General features: G+C 34.9%; 1 protein-coding gene across 3 annotated transcripts in view; it reads right to left on the bottom strand.

The window, feature by feature from the left end:
- Positions 1 to 20397, bottom strand: part of RASSF9 (Ras association domain family member 9) — a 121633-nt gene that overhangs the window by 69844 nt on the left and 31392 nt on the right. Inside the window, exon 5 of one of the 3 annotated variants that reach the window (XM_073788369.1) lies at positions 4977 to 5059. The exons of the other annotated variants lie outside the window; for them this stretch is intronic. Within the exon in view, the coding sequence (XP_073644470.1) occupies positions 4977 to 5059 (83 nt within the window). The remainder of the gene's footprint in view (positions 1 to 4976; positions 5060 to 20397) is intronic. 3 annotated transcript variants of the gene reach the window in all.

The raw sequence follows: 20397 nt of genomic DNA, 5'->3' as shown, positions 1-20397 counted from the left end.
GAACTCTTTCTACCTACTCTCCCTGCTTCTCTCTGAGTTTTGGCCACAAAACTCAGAGAGTTTTATTAATTCTCTATTAATACAATCAGGTTTCCTCCATGTGGTGGGGAAAACGGGCAACGCTAGCACTTAATTATACTTTCTGCAGTGTGAATCCAGAAGCAAGAGAGTTACTTTTTTTTTTTTTTTTTGGTACGCGGGCCTCTCACTGTTGTGGTCTCTCCCGTTGCGGAGCACAGGCTTCGGACGCGCAGGCTCAGCGGCCATGGCTCACGGGCCCCGCCGCTCCGCGGCATGTGGGATCTTCCTGGACCGGGGCACGAACCCATGTCCCCTGCATCGGCACGGGGACTCTCAACCACTGCGCCACCAGGGAAGCCCAAGAGAGTTACTTTTAAGCCTCCTAACAAAGAAAGAATGTCCCAGTTTAGTCTAAATTATGTGTTTATCTTTGAAAGCAGTCACTGTGGAGAGGAGAATGAATTGGTCAAAAGGCCTAAATGAGAAGCTAAGCCGAATACCTTCTCCTAAATCTGGGAACAGTTGAAATTGATATGATTTATTTCCAGTACTTTTTAGCTTCCTCACAAAAGTTAGCAGAATTTTAAGAGCTTTTTTTTTCCAGTTCACACAGGAATAGCTGATGAACATATATAACAATTTCCAGCTTACAAAGTGTTTCTTCACAGATGTCATCATATTTGCTTCAGGTAGTTTGAGTAGGTTTTTGTCCTTTGTTGCTGAGAAGCCTAATTCACAAGGCCTAGTGGGCTTGGTTTTCCATATTCAGTCTAATTCATTATAATTATAATTATTCCAAATGAGAAAACTGAGATTTAGTGATGTTTTTCAAGTACCCAAGGTGAATAAGGATTCTATTTCAGAATTTCAGATCCCAATTCATGTTTCTCTTTTTTTGTTTTTGTTTTTAAATTTTGAATGAAACTGAAAAGAAAGCACGTCCAGCTATTGATGCATTTTATCATCTTATTTATTTGTTTAAATTTCTGTACTATCATTAGCCTGCCTTTTGAGGGCAACTGTATCCGAAAGCCAGTAAGAATCCAAGTGTTGCTTTCATCTCAGTGACCATTTATAAATTACTTTTTGGTGAATGAGAAACAGTGACTCCATTTGCACTGTAAGACTTCCTTGTTCTTGATTAAATTGCTAATTTGAATCAATAGGAATAGAAAGTCACCTTGGTTCTTACAACAACACTGTTAGGTGAACGTATTGCTCAATTTTCTGTTCATTTTGTGGAAGAAAATCAGAGCACCATTAGCCTAAGACTTTATTCAAAAATGCTGTGAACAGGAATGTTCACAACGACCATTGTCACGAAGAAGGAAGGAAAATTTTAGCTGAGCTTTAGCAAGAGGAGTTATACAAAATTGAGCTAATTTTGGAAATAGTTGGTCAAAATCAGTTCTGGGAAGATGGAGAAATTGTTCTGCAGATTAGTAGTTATTTGTTAGTCAATTCAAATTTCTCAAGAAGTATGAGGAAGAAGTGTTAGGGACTAAAGTCATGTGTCAGTAGGGTGGGAGAAACAGCTGTGGGAGACAAGGACCTGCCTCAGTAGAAACTGTCAGTCTTTCAAGCTCTCTTACAATTCTATTCTAGTCTATGGAGTATAGACTCATCTCCCCTCATTTATGTTTGGGTTACATTGTCTGTCTGGACTGCATATAAATAGAACTCTGTTAATGGGTCTCATTATTTATTTACAAGAAGATCTAGCTTTTTGAATTCCTTTTTAAAATAAGTTATTTGTACTTAACTTAATCAAACCCCAAAATTTAACCAAAACAAAACAAACCTAAAAAACCCCTCTTTCACTCATTGTCACTAAATGTTTTTTAAAATATTCCCCTGATAGCTTTGATCTGCATTCTAGCATCATCTATAATTGGACAGTAAGAAGTATGTAGGGCTTGCTTAATACATGAATATAATATGATATATAATTTAATACAGTAGTTAAAAGGATGAATTAATATATCTTAATGTAAGCTAAATCATTTGAAATCTGTTACCTTAAATATATTAACTTGGAAAATAGTATCAATAATTCTGTTCACTAGAAACCATATAACAGCGGCCCTGAAAATGTATGAGCGCTGAATAATATTCATTATGGAAATTCATTTTCTAATAACATATCAATGTAGCCCTGTCCAACTTATAATATGCTCACCTGATTTACAACGGACCTTCTTGTAATAGTTATCAGGGTCATACATAGTTAATAATTCAATATATCAGCCTAATTTGAAACAACTGATTGCTTTATTGAACAATATAATTAAAATATGTCTAATCTGTTGGGTATTTAAACATATTAACATGGTGACAAAACAAGTTTAACCAACATTTAAAGGTTCCCAGTCATCACCACAAAACAACATGGAGGGAAAAGTAAAGAAACCAAGAGGTACCTGTCTATGCACAGTGTGTTCATTGGACTCACTGTATCTTTGGATCAGACTGGTTTTGAAAACAGAGTGTTTCTATAAATAATAAATGCAGTCACCCCAACAGAGAATCTTTCTGTTTTGACAAGAACAAAAAATTAAAATATATCAGTTGCTTCACATCTCCCACAACACTGCAATAATCTTGGAAGCACAAATGTTTCACCTTGTCAACATTTCATTGTCAATACATGTTTTAAGCAAATATTAATATAATACATAGTGTCATTGTACCTGTAATGCATAGGAAGCCATTTCCATAATTCTAATAATTAAGATTACTCAAACACAACCGCCTACCATTGGATTAAATTGAAAATATGTAGCCAAAATTATCTGAAGTAAGAAGCTTGAGACCAAAGAGTCAATTTCTTGTAAGAGTAAATTTAAATGTAACTTCTCTCCTGATTGAGATCCTCCCAGAAATAAATGCACCAGGTGAGTGACATTGCCTCTCACCAAAATAAAGTTTAAAGTGTATCAAAGCTGCTGTACGCCTTAGCCCACAGCCTTCTTTCCTGCAGAAGCCCAGTGACATTAAACTTTCTTGCCTGCCTGAGAGGTAGAATTCCATTGTGGTTAAACGTAGAGATTTTAGAGATAGCTACTTGGGTTCAAACCTTGGCTTTCCCACTCACTGCCTTTAGGACACTGGACAAATCACTGAAAATATCTACCTTAGTGTGCTTACTTTTAAAATAACAGAAATAAGAAATAAAAACCTACCTCACAGCATTGCAGTGGTAGTTAAATGGTTGGGTAAGTGCAAAGCCCTTTAAAACAGTGCCTGGGGCTTCCCTGGTGGCGCAGTGGTTGAGAGTCCACCTGCCAATGCAGGGGACACGGGTTTGTGCCCCGGTCCAGGAAGATCCCACATGCCGCGGAGCGACTGGACCTGTGAGCCGTGGCCGCTGAGCCTGCGCGTCCGGAGCCTGTGCTCTGCAACGGGCGAGGCCACAACAGTGAGAGGCCTGCGTACCACCAAAAAAAAAAAAAAAAAAAACAGTGCCTGGTTCATAGTGTGAACTGTGTAAATGTGAGTTCATATTATTGTTTATCCCCATCCCTGTTCTAGATGGCCAGGGTGTCTTTCTACTGGGGAAAACCTTTAAATAAAGTTTAAAGGCATAAACCTGGACAGAGACATAGAATTTGGGTGACTGATGGCTAATTTGAAGATCCTAGGGAAGTGGACTCAATAAGTAGTGTGATAATTCCCATTAAAATTCAAACCTCAGGATCATGGACAGAGACAGCAATGAAAGGTCAGACTTTTATATTCTGGCTCTTTTTTCTGTTTCCTAGGCTATTCTTAGAATGGGATACTATAGGTCCACTTTCAATGTAGTTTTGGTTTACAGTATTCTCAATCTGTCTCCAAGAAAATACTCAGAAAATGTTCAAATTTTGAAAGTAATTCTAGTTCTCATTTTACAGATAAAATAACTCAATTTAAAAATGATTGCTTGATCTTTCTTATGTCACACAAGTAATCATAACAGTTAATCCCATGTTGGAATCAACTAGTCACAGATTGAAATACTTCCATTTGGAATCTCACTATATCAAACCAATCAAGGGTAAATTCAGTTAAAAAAACTGAAATAGGTGAGCTATAGAAAAATGAAAGATTTTAGCATTAGAACAGACCATGCTGTCCAAGTTGAAATCACAAAGACTTGTAACCCAAATGCCTAAGAGAATTTCATATTCTGAAGTAATCAAAAGTGTGTTTTCCTAAGTCAGTTTTGTTTGCTCCTCTGATATTCTCTCTTCAGTGTTAATGGTACCATTCTGTCGATGTGAATGGCAATCTGGTGATTCATCCTAGACTTTACCTTCTCTTGCCCCTACTTCTTTGCAAAAAGCCCAATTATTGGGGCTTCCCTGGTGGTGCAGTGGTTAGGAGTCCGCCTGCCGATGCAGGGTATGCGGGTTCGTGCCCCGGTCCGGGAGGGTCCCACGTACCGCAGAGCGGCTGGGCCTGTGAGCCATGGCCCAGCCAAGTTTTCAGAGATGCCAAGATTGCAACAGATCTTCCTTTAATTGTCACAGAATCTTCATTATCTTTACAACATATCTAGTTTTTTGTATAAGCAACTTAATTGGGTTTCTGCCACTCACAACCACAGAGTCCTAACTATAAAAATACACAACCTGGACCACATGCTATCTGAGCACTCTCATTTTCTATTGATTTATGTTTGTGTATTTTATTCCCCAAATAAGACTGAAAATTTAATGGAGGAGGGGAGAGGGTGGTGCTTCATACATGATTCTGCAAATATTAACACAGTAAATAATACATAATTGTTGAATAAATATGTTAACAGATCACTAATTTAGCAAAGCTTTGAAAATAAAGCAAATTTAAACTCTTTATATATAATTATGGATTTTGAAATCAGTTTATAAACTGATTTTATAAATCAGTTTAAATTTTTTTCTCAAAATAAACTTATAATATTTGACCACAGTAGTCTTATAGCCCAATGTTACCATTTTGCAGATGAAAGATATAGACCCCGAAGTGATGAAACTTGACCAAGATCACAGTGTTGATACATGGCAATCTTCTCAACCTTATCCAGACAAGAGGCAAAAAAAAAAAAAAGCTTTATAGTATTTGCTTGGAATATCCAAGCAAAAGTAATTCAATGAGTTAAGTTAGATAAAATTAATTAATCATCTTTATCAGTGTCATTGCTTTCATTTACTTAAAGCTTCCTTTATTTATATTTATTGTTTCTGCTTTTAACAACAAATTTCCCAGGAATCAAAATTCTAGTCACTATAAAAAATAGATTTCTTTCTTTTTTATGTGTTTATGTTTGTCCAACAGAGAGTAAATCAATAGTAAAGAAGAGAGTGAGTCTGTCAATATGACACTCCAGGATATGTAATTGATTCTTAAGCTTTTGATATTTGCCCTAAATATATACTGAGTATTGTCCATCAAGACTTCTTAAATATTTTTTTTCTTTATTAGAAATAAACAGTGAAAGTTGATGTGAATCAGTCTTACAAAATTTTCTCTGAGATAGGCTTCTCACAGAGTACTTAGTGAGAAATGAAATATTTCAGAAATATTCATGAATGTTTTAAAGTTGAAAAAAATTCCAAATCAGATAAAGAGCATGTGAAATTTAAAAGGGCAAAATTCTTTTTTTCAGTAAAAAATATTATTTCCTTTAAGAAAACTAGTTTAAGCTGTTTATATGAAAATTTCATCAGTAAAATTAGGGATTCATTTTATCTGTTTAATTTAGTATCTGCAAAAAAAAAAAAAAAGCACCTACTTTGTTTTACTTATACACCACATCTAATTTTTTCAGTAAAACATTCACCACACATCAAAGTATACCCCAGATGTGGTCACTTCTCACCATCTCCACTGCTGTCACCTTCATTCAAGCCACCATTTCCCACCTGAATTGTTTCAGTGGATTTTTACTGTCCTGTATACCCCACCCCCAGTGTTCTCTTTTACATACAATATCCATAGGGATCCTATCAAAACATTGCTTTGATTTTGTCCCTCCTATGTCTTCCCAGTTTACCCAGAGAAATGGTAACCTTTATGATGGCCTACCAGGCTGACACAGTCTAGCAGTTTCCTCTCCGATTTCCCATTACTGAATCCTCCTCGCCATGCTTCCAACCATCCTCTCTTCCCTTCTGTTCTGCGAACACATCATGCATGCCCACAATGCAGTTTATGCACTCTCTCTTTCCTCTGAAGTGCTCTGCACCCTGTTATTTATACATCTTGCGTATTTTCTTCTTCAAGCATCTGCACAAATTTCAGCTGTTCAGGGAGACCTGGATTGACCATTGTACATAAAATTAGCCGCACTTCTGTAACATGCTTTGCTTTCTCATAGCAAGTTACGCTAGCTAAATGTTGAATATTTTTTTATCTCCATTAACTACAGTACAAGCTGAATGAGAGCAGGGACATTGTTTTGTTCGCTGACATATCCTCATAAACAAGTAAGGGTTCAAAAATATTTACAGGATGAAAGAATAGATAAAGAATGAATGAATGAATGGAGTAGCAGCATCTAAAATCTATAGTGAGGGGCTTCCCTGGTGGCACAGTGGTTAGGAATTCGCCTGCCGATGCAGGGGACACGGGTTCAAGCTCTGGTCCGGGAAGATCCCACATGCCACGGAGCAACTAAGCCCATGCGCCACAACTACTGAGCCTGCGCTCTAGAGCCCATGAGCCACAACTATTGAAGCCCGCACACCTAGAGCCCGTGCTCCGCAACAAGAGAAGCCACTGCAATGAGAAGCCCGAGCACCACAACGAAGAGTAGCCCCCGCTTGCTGCAACTAGAGAAAGCCCACACACAGCAACGAAGACCCAACACAGCGAAAAGTAAACAAAATAAAATAAATAATAAATAAGTAAAATCTATAGTGAGGCATTTAAGAAATTTTTAATTGTTTCTAACTATTTTCATTACTTCTATCATTTTCATTTCCAAGTTTGTGGGGTTTATTCTAAATAATTTGGACAAATTCTGCAGTTGGAGTTAGATTCATGACTTTAAGGTAAATATGACGTATTTCTTCCAGGTTAGTGCTTGAGGACATACCCTTCCTACTTTGAGCCTTCAGATAAGACCACCTTGATTACAGTCTTGTGAGAGCTTTTGAAGGAGAGGACCCAGCTCAGCTGTTTCTAGGAAACTGTGAAATAATAAATTTGTGTTGTTTCTAGGCTGCTAAGCTTTGAGATAATTTGTTATGTACCAATAGATAAATAATCAGATTAGGTAATTTTGCATGAATTTATCTGTGCATAGAACTTGAAATATAAGTTTTTCTGGTGTTTTCTAAAGACATATTTTCTTCCTTTGGCAGTGCAGCAATTTATCATTAGCAAAGTATAGTTTCTTCATCACCCAGGCATCATCACCCAGGTCTAAGAATAAGCAAAACTCTTTGAAAACTTTTTCAGTTTTTTTAGTATAAAGGAGATGTTAGAGAAATTATTCCATCATATATTATATGTAAAGGTTAAATATGCTCTGATTTATTTATTGTCCTCAGTTTGTTTTCCACATATTCTATTCTATTGTTTCTAAGAGAAGTTGCTTATCTGTGGAACTTTCCGTTTCCTATCTCTTGTAGAGCCTTTTTGATTGTTTATTCTGTTTTTGTTTTTGGCACATCTCTGAGATTATTCTTTGCCTACATAATCGCTCACCTAGTTTTATGACCACCTTTTTTCTTTGTGAGTCACTACTGTTCTCTTTTGATTTACTGGATGTTTTTCCCCTCACAGTGATATATTAGCATTTCTTCTTTTGCTTTATGTAATTAAGAACTTGTATTCAAACAAGACAAAGCAAAACAAACTACAACCAAAACAAACAAACAAAAACGCCACAAAGACTACCAAGACTTTAGGGGATACTATTATACTTCAACAAAATCACCTCAGCACATTTGTGTTACAACACAATAGCAGATCATTTGTAAAAACAAGAAACTCAAGAACAGCTTTTTAAAGGAAAAATAATTGAATATAGCTAAAGTTAATAGAATTTATAAGTCACGAAACCAGCATCATTAACCTAGAATTTCTGTCTCTAAACCTTCATGAAAGAAGTAGGTGGTCAATATCTTGACTAGGAAGAGAATCAAATAAAATATGGGATCAAATAAAATATGCTCAGTTTTCAACAGGTGAGGATTGAAAACAGAGAGAATCTTATTAATTTAAGATAGTTTCATCCTAGAAAGAAAGCAATTACTGTGCCCTTTTCTCCTATTGGTGAGTTACACTGCATCTGTATATAATTAAATGTTTACTGTAATCTGACCTAAACCCTTCATCTCATTAGATTCCTGAAAGAAAACTACTGTATCCTCCCCATCCCCTGCCCATCACTTAGTAATATGTGTTTCTGTGTATAACTACACCCTGGAGCTTAATTATGTCTTAAGTATAATGCAAATCAAATTATTAATTATTTGTCCTTGGAAGTCCTTGCCATCAGATATAAGGAAATAAGAAAAGGAAAACAGCAGAATGACTTTTCAGTCCTAAACAACAACAAACATCCTACTTACTTTCTTTTTTCAAGTTATTTTCTGCACAGGAACTAGCTCTCAATTCAGTAGATGCATTCTATTGTAAATTATTAACATCCTGATGACATGCATGTTCAAGTGTTAGTTTGAGCCAAATGAAATTGCAGATTTCTTAAGTGAAAAATTGTTTAATAGCAGTAACTTTATATTGCTTAACCTAGCAGGATACCTGATTTTCAGTTATTCTTTTAAGAAATGTTAACCTACGTTTGGGTTATTATTCACTTGAAAGGAGCTATTTGTTTCCCACATTGTTTTTAAAATCCATTGAACACCTTTGCATATGAGATTTTATCTTTTCCAAACTCATTTATAATCATACTTCTCAGCATATTCCAGACTTGAAACAACACAATATTATATATAACACCAACTAGATTACCTCTTGACCCAGGTGTGGACCTGTGCTGGTATAGGTTTACATTTGTGTTTCAGTTGTCTGTAATTTTCTATGAGAACATAAATCAGCCTTTTAAAGCCAGGATTGAATTTCTCTTGTGATCAGTGGAACATTTGGTCAAGCTGATTTTTTTTTTTAATTACAGATATAGAATATGCTCACTATAAAAAACTTAGTATGTATAATTGGACCAAATGGAAAAAATGAAAACCAATTTCTACATAGAATACCTAGGTTACTATTCTGATGTATGCTCTTCTAGTTTTTCTTCCCCTATATTATATTTACATAAATCAGCATATGCACTTGTATCGTATATTTTGTGTATGTGCATGTATGTATATACAATTGCATAGAAAAAAATAAATGGTTGGTGAGCCTGTTAACATATTCTCTTTATGAATTTTTATTACTGTAGTATCCTCTACTCCTCTGCATCTATGGACATTTTGAGGCAAACATTCACCCATTCTCTCACATTGTTTTAGAAACATGAGTATTTGTAGATTCCTATAACACAAGTACACAAAAGTGTGCTTCGACTCATGTAAAATCAAACATAATAGAAATGAAACTTTGTCTACTAAGTTAAAGACAAAATAGAAATTAGCTGGCTACTTATTTCAATAAATAAAGTAAAAGCAGAAAAAGTAAAAACTTCCCGAATAATTTAATTACTTCTCAATGAATGTGAAAAAAACAATTGTTAAGACTACAATGTAATGTGGACTAGGCAAGCCAGTGTTTCCCAAGATGCTTCATAAAATGCTACTTTAGTGGATCTTTTTTAGGTGTAATCGAAAAAACGGAGTTCAGAAACCAAATAATTTTGGACACATTCAGTTATCTTAAGTGAAGCAGGTTATTTGTTGTTGTTGTTTGTTATTGTGTATTTTTGTTTGTTCTTAACACAGATATTCTCAGATCTTTTAATACGCTAATATACATTGCAAATATCCAATAATAGAAAGTAGGATACAATATTTTCCCAAATTTGGGGCCATGGAACTCCTCCACTTCTTTTATTTAAAAGAACTGACAAGGGTTTCAATGAACAATTCCTGACAAATGCTTGTGTACAAATATCAGAAATGATTTTCCTTGAATGTTTAAAATGTTGTTTCTTTTAGTAGCTTCTGTTTAGTGGTCTATGTAAACTAGATTAGAAGCCTTGTGCAAATTTTCTAACTTGATAGCCTCACATGCCTTTAAACTCTTTAAATTCAGTGATCTTTATTTACCCCTCTGACTCTTTAGTCCCCAAGGTATTTGGATGTTAATTTCCCCAGCTTAATCTTAAACTCTGAAATATTTTTCTTTTATCACCTCCTCTATTCTTCTTCTTTCACTTCTTTACTTGACTGAATAAATTCCCAATTACTAGACATCGGTATTTCAATGCACCTCTTCCTTCTTTCTTCCTCTTTGGTTTTATCAATATAACTAGTCACAGCTCTTCTTAAAGTCATTATAAGGGATAGCCAAGGCTTAAGGCCACTGCTCTGTGAATTTTCTCTTAGTTATAGAAACTAATTTTTCAATTCTAACAATATCTCAAAATCAGCAAATCAGAACCTTTATTTTTTAATCTACTCTTGGTTCTACTAAGTCCCAATCAATTTACAATTTTATATATCTTTTGTCTCCTTCCTCAACCATAACCCAAAGTTTCAAACACTTTCCTACAGTTAATACTGCTGAATATCTCTCCTGTCTTTCCCTTTGTAATCCCAAGAGCAGCCACCATTTAGTACCTCATTCGCTCCTAGCTACACTTTTGCAATAGCATCTATTCCGTGTGTCCTTCCAGAATAATAGTCTCAAAAAGGTTTTGATCATGTTATAGCCAATTTATTGACTATTTAAATTAAATACAAGCAAATGCAACATTTATATATCACTTTTGCCAAGTCTATTTCCTTTAGCCAGGCTACACTGGCTCAGATCTCTTGTTCATTTGTTAATCTTTGTATTCCTTTGCTTATGCTTTTTCTCTCTACCTACAGCTTTCTAAGTCCTTCAGGGTCCAAAATAAGATCTTTGACATCATGCACTTAGTTTCAAATCTGACTATATTATCATGGGAAATTTGCTTATCCTCTTTTAGCCTCAGTTTTGTTTTGTTTTTTTAATCTGTATGTTTGAAGTGATAATGTCTATCTCACCCTTGTGCAGTTGAAATGATATAATGATTGCAAAATCCCTTGTTAAATATAGATCCTCAAAAATGTTAGGTTCCTTTCCTAACTGATTTTCGCTTCCATATAGGCTTTCTTTAAAACTCTGTCGTTACTTTTTATTATAATTATCACTTCCACTCTTTCATGGCTGTATGTCTTGCTTCTTCAGTAAGCTCTTAGAGACTGCACCCATCTTGAATCATACTTCTTTTGTCTCCACCACAGTATATAACATGTATTATATTCATTGTTAGGATCATCAAATATTAGTTGAATGGATTTTGCTATATAAGTTATAAAATCTTCTATTGAAGTACAAACTAAAATCTTGAAAATTTAAATTGTGAAGGATTTCATGTGAGCTCCTCATCTGTAGATGACGAAAAAAAAGTCATCTAACTTTTGGTATTTAAAAGGAAAACACAAAAAGGAGGAAGGAAGGGAGGGAGGAAGGGAGAAAGAGAAGAACAATTAAAATCTGGTTTTTGAAAAACAAAATGTATATACAGTTTAAGATGAGAAACTGATATGAAAGAGCTAGAAAACGAGTTTTATTCTCTGTCTACAACATTAACAGCATGGTAATGCTTGGAGGAAAATACTTTGATATGCCTTAGTTTCAGCTACTCTAAAATGCAGGTAAATTCACTTTTAACTCTCTTCCATGTGAGTTATGATGGTAGGACAATATCATATGTGGAAATGTTTTGAGACTTTTGGAAAGTTTCAAAGAACTGCTATATATAAAGTGAGATCATCATTGTGTATACTATAAATATTGTATAGATGTGTTTCTTACAGATTTATAATATTAATTTATTCTTATAACTTCTTATTAGTCGTGATTTCATATTTACATGGCATTCATTATACCTGATATGATGTACTCTTTCTTCCCTGACTCTCTTGATGAATGTGCTCCCTGAAGTTCAGGTGTCTCCAAGTTCAGCTGTTTCACCCATCCGTAAAGGCTGTGTGTATTAAGTTTCTAAAGTTCAAGATTTTTTTTATAATTAGAGTACAGTAAGCTCTCAGTTATCTATGATAGTGGGTTACTGGGAGAGCCTATATAAACAGATTGGTTTGGAGATTTGTCACTTTGAGTAAACTCTCCCAGGGTGTCTGCTGGGAGTGGCAGAAAGGGTAGGGTGAGAGGAACAGGCAGGCTGACTCCTCACAATGACTGGAGCTCCAGAGGGTGGCTCAACAGATAACTTCTGGAATGTCCCTGTGTCATTCCACCCTCGAGGATGAGAAGACTGACAAAGCTGAGAGCCTCTAGCAACAAACATTTGTTGAGCAAACGAGTGAGTGAGAGGATTGACTTGATGTGGCTCCAGCAGGGGAGAGGTCTCTTCTTTTACTTCCATCCCAAGTTTGGAGTAAATAAATGCATGCTCTAAAGAAAGACTGTGGTACTGCAAACTCTTATCTCAGGAAGCTAGACTTCCATGAGAGACATTTCTGTCATATGTTCTGTAAAATATATTCACTGCAACAAGGCAACAAATAATAACGAAATATTTTTAAATCAATGCTAAATATGGAATATTACTTCTTTAAAGATTGTACAATATTTATGACATTCAGAAACAATATTTCTGGGACTTCCCTGGTTGCACGGTGGTTGAGAGTCTGCCTGCTGGTGCAGGGGACATGGGTTCAAGCCCTGGTCTGGGAAGATCCCACATACCGCGGAGCGGCTGGGACCGAGCACCACAACTACTGAGCCTGCGCTCTAGAGCCCACGAGCCACAACTACTGAGCCTGCATGCCACGACTACTGAGGCCTGCGCGCCTAGAGCCCATGCTCCGCAGCAAGAGAGGCCACCGCAATGAGAGGCCCATGCACCTCAGCGAAGAGTAGCCCCCCGCTCGCCGCAACTAGAGAGGGTTTGCACGCAGCAGCAAGGACCCAGCGCAGCCAAAAACATAAATAAATTTATGAAAAAACAAAACAAAACAATATTTCTTCTGTTCCTTTGGAAACTGCTGTTGATTTTCTGTAGTAGATATATTGAAAATTGTAAACTATTTATTGAGACAGGGGAGAAGGTGCACACCTTCTAATTGTACAACCAGTTGTCGAATGATTGATTCATTTGAATTCAACCAATATTCATGAAATACTTGTCAGTTCCAGGCATTTTCTAGTTACTAAGGATGAAAAGGTAAACAAGATACTTCACCAGTCCATTTGTTGCTTCTCTGGGTACGTTGGTATGAGTTGCAGAGAGATTTGATCCCAGGCTCTAACTCTTCCAAGGCTACATGACACTTTTCTATCAGTTCCGTTTTGTTTTTTTTTTCCAAAGAAGGAAATGACACTAAGATAAATATTCTTAGACTATTATAATTGGGACAGTAAGTGTCACATTAACACAGACTGCGAATAATCCACTTTCCTAAAGGCAACATGTGGAAAGAGAACTCTATTGGGGATTCAAAGGTCTGAATCTCAGTTATAATTCCACCATTAACTATCTATAAAACTTCAGCTGTCTGGAACTCTGTAATATGAGATGTTTGGACTACATGGACTCTTAAAGATGTCTCAGACTCTAACTGCAATAAGACCATAATAAAAGAAAGATGGGATTTTTGAGAACTACATGGATGACAAAAAGCAATGGAACATGGAATATGAGGATTTGGTAGAGTGAAGAGTTTAAGGAGGTTCTGAGGATTCCAATTTGGATAACCTGTGTCTGGGTAAAAGTTTTAGAGAGGTTAGTTAACTGCTAACTCCTTCAAAATACAGGCGAACTGAGGAGAAAGCAGCAGCCAGGATGATTCATATATTTGACAATTGAACACTAATTGCCTAAGAAAACTATAATCAATCTTTTTTTTTTCCTTTCCCTGACTTGTGTGTTCTTGTTCTACCCATCTAGAAAAATTCCACTGGCATATGCATAAAAACTCATTACTCACTTAGCATGGAGTAAGCATGCACTCTTCAAGCCTCATTTAATTTGTGTCTACAAGGAATGATGAATGCTCAGCATGGGCTCTAATTATGATTTTAAGATAGTGGACTAAAGCATAAAATAGTGACCACCATGATCCCAGCTAATGGTGGTATTAAGTACAATAAGGTAGAGACAGAGACTTACAGAGCCAGTTTCAGCCGAGCTTCCATGGTGACTGAGGCCTCCACAGAGTGCTTGTAAAAGTCTATTTGTAATGACACAGCACTGCATCAAGGCTTTAAAGTATTTAACTCGCATCACACCCTCCAACTGCATTATATACGGAAAGTTGCTTACTTATTTATGTGTGTATATGTGAAAAGCTGAAAGATTTTAGTTCAAAATAAGTAGATCATTTTATCTTTTTATAGTATTTTGGGATTCTTCATCCTGAATCATTATCATTGATATTTTGGTTATAATGTAATAGCCATATGATTTTTTTCCTATAGTATTTTTATCACTTGTATCTCCAAATATTAATTGCTAAAAAAATCTTTTTAAAAACTGTAACATTGAGATAGAGGTCAGAGCTGTTTTCTTTCCAGTTGTATCATAACCATCATCTAATTCCTCACGTGCCAAAGTTACAAATTGCCTTCTCTCTAGCTCAGCTAAAGTGAAGTAACATTAGAGGAAGATGGTCAGCAATCCCCTGCTTCCTTTGGAAATTGGGGTCTTGATTATGTCTTTCTCGATGTTGTCTGTTATGAAATAATAGTTGTAAGGTGAAATGTACTATGCATAGAATAATGCATATTTGCTCAATAATGTTTTTTGAGAAATAAAAGAAACACTTCATGTGATAGCATTTTTAGCCAAAAATTATATCACTTTCTTATTCTGTTATAACAGGAGTGTAGGTCTGTCTTCCCGTTAAGAGCTCCTAAATTGTTCTAAGTCACGAAGCATTAGAAATTATGACTCCTTCTTATGTATATAAAATGCCGGTTATCATAAAAAATATTTATGAACTTGATCTCTATCTTGAGAAAAAACAGAGAATGTAAACATTCTGCACCTCTCTTTTGTAATAACTTGATTCCTTAACAATTAACTATTACTAGAAATTAATTTTTCCTGAAAATCAGTCAGATGTTTTTGACAAATCGTCATTTGGTGTCTGAGAGAGAGTCTTCACGACACATAAGTTACTCACACCAACATCTCTTAACTTTGAAAATTCCATGGTCCATTCTAAGATTCTTGGAAATTTTTGCTGCCTTTAACTGTCTGTTCTGTGAATAGACAATCCCTTCATAATTTGTCTCAATGACCAGCTATGGTGCAACTTTATCTTATTTTTGTTAAAATTTTGGTTGTTGCTTCAAATTCAGTATAAACATGTAGTTATTATATTTCATTTCATTGCTCTATTTCTGTCCTTTTTCTTCCACACACAAATTTTTAATTTTCATGCTGGATTGTAGTCAAGTATGTAAAGTGAATTTTTATGATGTAGCACAAACCGTATAAATAAACACAGCTGAAATGGCAATGGGATGAATAGACAGACACTGTAAATAATCCCCAAAAACTCACAGCAAAAACTACAGCATAACCTACTCTTCAACCTGGTGGGCATTTAAATTTTTTGACAAATAAAATGATGCATACTTCTTTTATTATCCTTAGCATATTAAAAAGTAATAAGATCAAGAATATATTGTTATAATAATACTTGCTATAATAATAAAAGCCTACTTATGCCAAGTGCCATGCTAGGTATTTTTTTTAATTAATTTTTATTGGAGTATGGTGACTTTACAATGCATGCTAGGTATTTTTCACGCTACATCACTTATCCTTAAATTATTACAAAAAGTCAGATACTATTATCTCAGTTTTCTAGTTGAGGAAATTCAGGCATGAAATGCTTGAATAATTTGACTAAAATCATGTAGGAAAAAAGGCTGGAATCCAAACTGAACTGAATAGATCTGGCTTCTTGAATAAAAAGTGTCTTAGCTATTTTGTAGACGAAATCATATTTAATTTAAGCCCGTAAAACACAACATTTTTGGATAGTTTATTATTCTTAATATGCAAGCCTACTTACTGGCCTGTTTGAGGAAAAAAGTATGAGACACATCAAAAATATCTGCAGTACTTATATGGCAACAGTAGTCCACACAATAGTCTAATTTCTTCTATCATTTTTGCCTCAGAATAAGCACTATTTAAAAAATGAGACAATAAGGCTTCTGTCCTTGGTCACCTGCCATCTCTGGAGCTAACTTTTAACAAGTGTCTGTTTCCAGATTTCCTTTGGCTTCTGACCCTAGAACTGTTTCTGTCTTTCCCAAGCCAATGACCTCTCTTGGTCATTTTGAGAATTCTTGCACTTCACATCCTTTCATTTTTGCTTGGTAAAGCCTTCAGTTACTCACCAGCTCTGTTAGAATTAATAAACTGCAATTGAATGTCATTGCTTTGGAAACATTCAGGTAGCTATTTTAAAGCACAAAAGTTGCCATCTAGACCTCCTCAGTCAAATTCTCCAGGGTGAAGTTTAGGAATCTCTATTTTTAACAAGAACTCTTTGTGATTCTGTTGTGGAGACAGCTTTGGGAATTACTGGAGAAAGCTTCATGGCTCAGAATGGCCAAAAAAGTTAAATTTCCAACCCAGGGCATGTTCCTCCCTAGTTTGACCTACTTTTGAATTATAAATCCCGGTTAGCATTACCACCCTTCATCCCGGGAAATTGCTGTTCCTCTCAATATTTGACATTTGTCATGTTATAATCCTTTGGAAGATGACCTCAGGAGTGAGTGGTGTGAGTGAATGCTGAAAAGGGGATATATAGCCTTCCTGTCCATCTTTGAGCTCTTTCCCCTTAAGGTAATTTATCTTTTCTGTCAATACTTGAAAAGCAGAAAAATTATTGGTAATCACTGTGTCAAATAGCTGCACTTACTAGAGGAGTGATTCATGAAACTCGTATACATAAAACGTAATGCTGAGAAGCTTTTCAAAATCTTAGTTTCAGTTCTGAAATGGTATAAAACTTTCTCCACTGTCTTGTGTGGAGTATGACGAATGCTACTTAGAGTGAAAAATAAACTTTAAAAATATGATTCAGAATGGAAAAACCTTACCTTGAATATGCATCTATATAAATGCCAGCGTATTTGTGCTGAGTGATAGTTACGATATAATCTTTCCAAGATACTTAAATTATAAAATGGAAATAATTTATAGAAAGGGAAAGAGGTAGTGTTCATTTTGAATATAGTATGTAAGCGTATTTTACTCAAGGATAGAAGTTTCACTTTTTTTCATTACTTACAATAATAGTTAACATTTACAGAACAACTTTTATGTTCAAGGAACTGTGCTAGCCCTTTGAGTTATGAATCTGATTTTACTAACACTTTTTTTGGTGACTACTAGGTGCTAATCTCTATTAGACACTAGAGCAATATAAAAATAAATAATACAGGCTCTTTTCCTCTCCATCTCTATTTCCAGCATAGTTTTTCTGTTCTGGAAGCACAAATGATGTTCTTTTTTCCTGGCCATATATTGTTTAGCTAATGTAACCATGACTTTTTTGTCTATCAGGACTGGTACTAACAGCCCTACAGCCCTGCCCTAACTAATTTGGAAAGAAATGATAAGAGTGAAAATGTTGGGAGAGGCAGAGTTTTGAGTTTTAACTCCTCTTTTGTCAGTTAGTCGGCTACTTTAATTTAACCTTGTGTAGACTCTGCCAGAGATAAAAAAGAGAACAGAGCCAAGAACGATAAATGTATATCTAACATGTGTTGTGCATGTACCAGATCCATTGAATACATTACCTGACATAATTTAACCTAGCTTAAAAAAAAACCTTAAGGATTATCTAATTTATTTTTAACTTTTCTTTTTCTTAAAGCTTTTAATTTGTTATTAGCCCTAAAACTGTGATAAATATCATAGTTTGTGTGTGTTTTCACAAAACTTTGCATATGTTTTTTCACAAACTTTGGAATATATATTTTTATAATTATTTTATAGGTAGGTATCTGACATCCTGGGATTCAAATGGTTTGCCTACAGCACTCAGGCTTTCTGTTCCCAGTTGGTTGACCTTGCCATTACTCATCACTCTCTAGCTGTTTGGTGTCATGAAGGTCTCTGGAAAGCCTCAGCAAAGAAATGAGAGAGTCAGAGGGGTATTCTATTTTATACAAAAAACATTTTTAATGTGTTTAAATTATAAAGATTATATATATACATATATATATATGAAGCATATTGTGCCCCAAATTATCACTTTAATATAAAAACCCAGCAAAAATTATGCATTTTTATATGATTTGCTTTCTGGTATGCATGGGTTTTTTTAAAACAGGGTTGGTCTATATACATTTTTAATTCCTTTCTTTTAAACTAGAATTTCACTGTTGTATGGTCTTATAAACATCAGAATTAATATTTATAAATTTCTCACACAAATAATACCTCAGAATTTACCTAATAATTTGTCTATTATTGGACTTTTAAATTGCTATTATTCATAAAACTATAAAACCTAAATGCATATGTGTTTTCATAACTTTTGGAATACTTTCTTGCCATTTATTATGAACAATAGTACTGACTGAAAGCTGTGAATAATTGAGAGTTGTTGATAGATACCAATATTCGCAAGTTACTTTCCAATGTTAGTTACTGCAATTGCCTTAAGTAAATCTAGGTGACTAGCAGGCCATTTCATTTACAGTTGACCCTTGAACAACACGTGGGTCAGGAGCACGGACCCCCAGAAGCTGAAAAATCTGTGTATAACTTCACAGTCTGCTCTCTGCTAGCCACAGTTCCATATCCTCTGATTCAACCAACCGTGGACCATGTAGTACTGCAGTACATATTTAATGAAAAAAATCTGCATGTAAGTGTAGTGGACCTGTGCAGTTCAAACCAGTGTTGGTCAAGAGTCAACTGTATTCTACTTCCAAAGTGAGAAGTTCTTCAGTAATCTGAGTGGTGGGGCCCGTACATGGTAATAGCACAAATTCTAATAAAATACACAGCCAAATCAATGGACTGGTATAGGAAGTCCAGAAATAGACCCCAAATACATACCAGAGATTGGTTCACCAAAGAAAGGTGGGACAAATTTATTTGGTAAGTGATGTGGGATAACTGGTAACTATCAAAAAAAACTCTTTCTACTTCTGAACATTGTAACAAACTGAATTTCAGATAGTTCAAATGTTTAAAAGTAAAACATAAAACATAGTATAAAAAAGACATGATAGAAACTTATTTTTAAAATTACTTATCACGCAATGGAAAGGCCTTTTTAAGAATAACCAAAAACAAGAAAAAAACCCTCATGTGTTATTAATGAGAAAAATCCATAAATTCAAATTCAAAAAATTAAAAAACATTTTTGCATTCAAATAAAATAAAAAAGACAAACACACACCGTGGGAGGGAGGAGTACATTTCCAACTCAGTTCTTAAAGAGTTAATTTCCATAAAGAATAACCAGCAATGTTTGTTAAATTTAAAAACATCCATTTGTCACTCTTTGACACATTTCTACATCTAGTAATCTAGCCTCACAGAAATGCATTGATGGGATAATAGTAAATCATTGTTTATAATAGTAAATGATTGGGAGACACAGAAATGCCCATCAAAAGAGGACTGGTGAAATAAAATTATGATAATTGATATAGTGAAATTCCCTGCTGCCATCAAACAGAATAAGGAATCGCTACATGAATAATGTAGGAATATATATGTATAGATCTGTATATGCATAGATTATCTCTAGAACAATAAATAACAGTGACATTTCTGAGGAGGATATCTGGGTAATTAGGCCATGGGACAGAAGGGAGACTGACTTTTCATGGTGCACATTTTTTGAGTAGTTTGAGTTATAGTAATAATAATTTGAATATCATGTGTCTGTTTTACTTGAAAATAAATTCAATGGTATTACACATGCATTATATATACATATGAAATGTAAGGAAAGACTTAGTAGTCTTTTGTAAAAAGGTGTCTGATATTTCTATTTAGGAAAAATATAATATTTAAGTAGCTTTTTTTTAAATATGAAGGTAATCATTTAGTTTTTCACTTCCTGATATGGAACTATTAATTATGAAACCTACAAATTGTGATTCTCAATTCCAGCAGTTGTTGAAAACACAAATTAATGCTAGATTAACAAAATGACTATTGTATGTTTTCTCCCACTATTGAGATACACTGGCTAAGAAAATAGTGTTAACTTATTTCTGTGTGTCATTACT

Source organism: Tursiops truncatus, chromosome 11, assembly GCF_011762595.2.
Source record: "Tursiops truncatus isolate mTurTru1 chromosome 11, mTurTru1.mat.Y, whole genome shotgun sequence".
NCBI classification, from domain to species: Eukaryota; Metazoa; Chordata; class Mammalia; order Artiodactyla; family Delphinidae; genus Tursiops; species Tursiops truncatus.
Note: the sequence above shows the minus strand (reverse complement) of the source record. Positions and strands in the feature narration are given on the sequence as shown.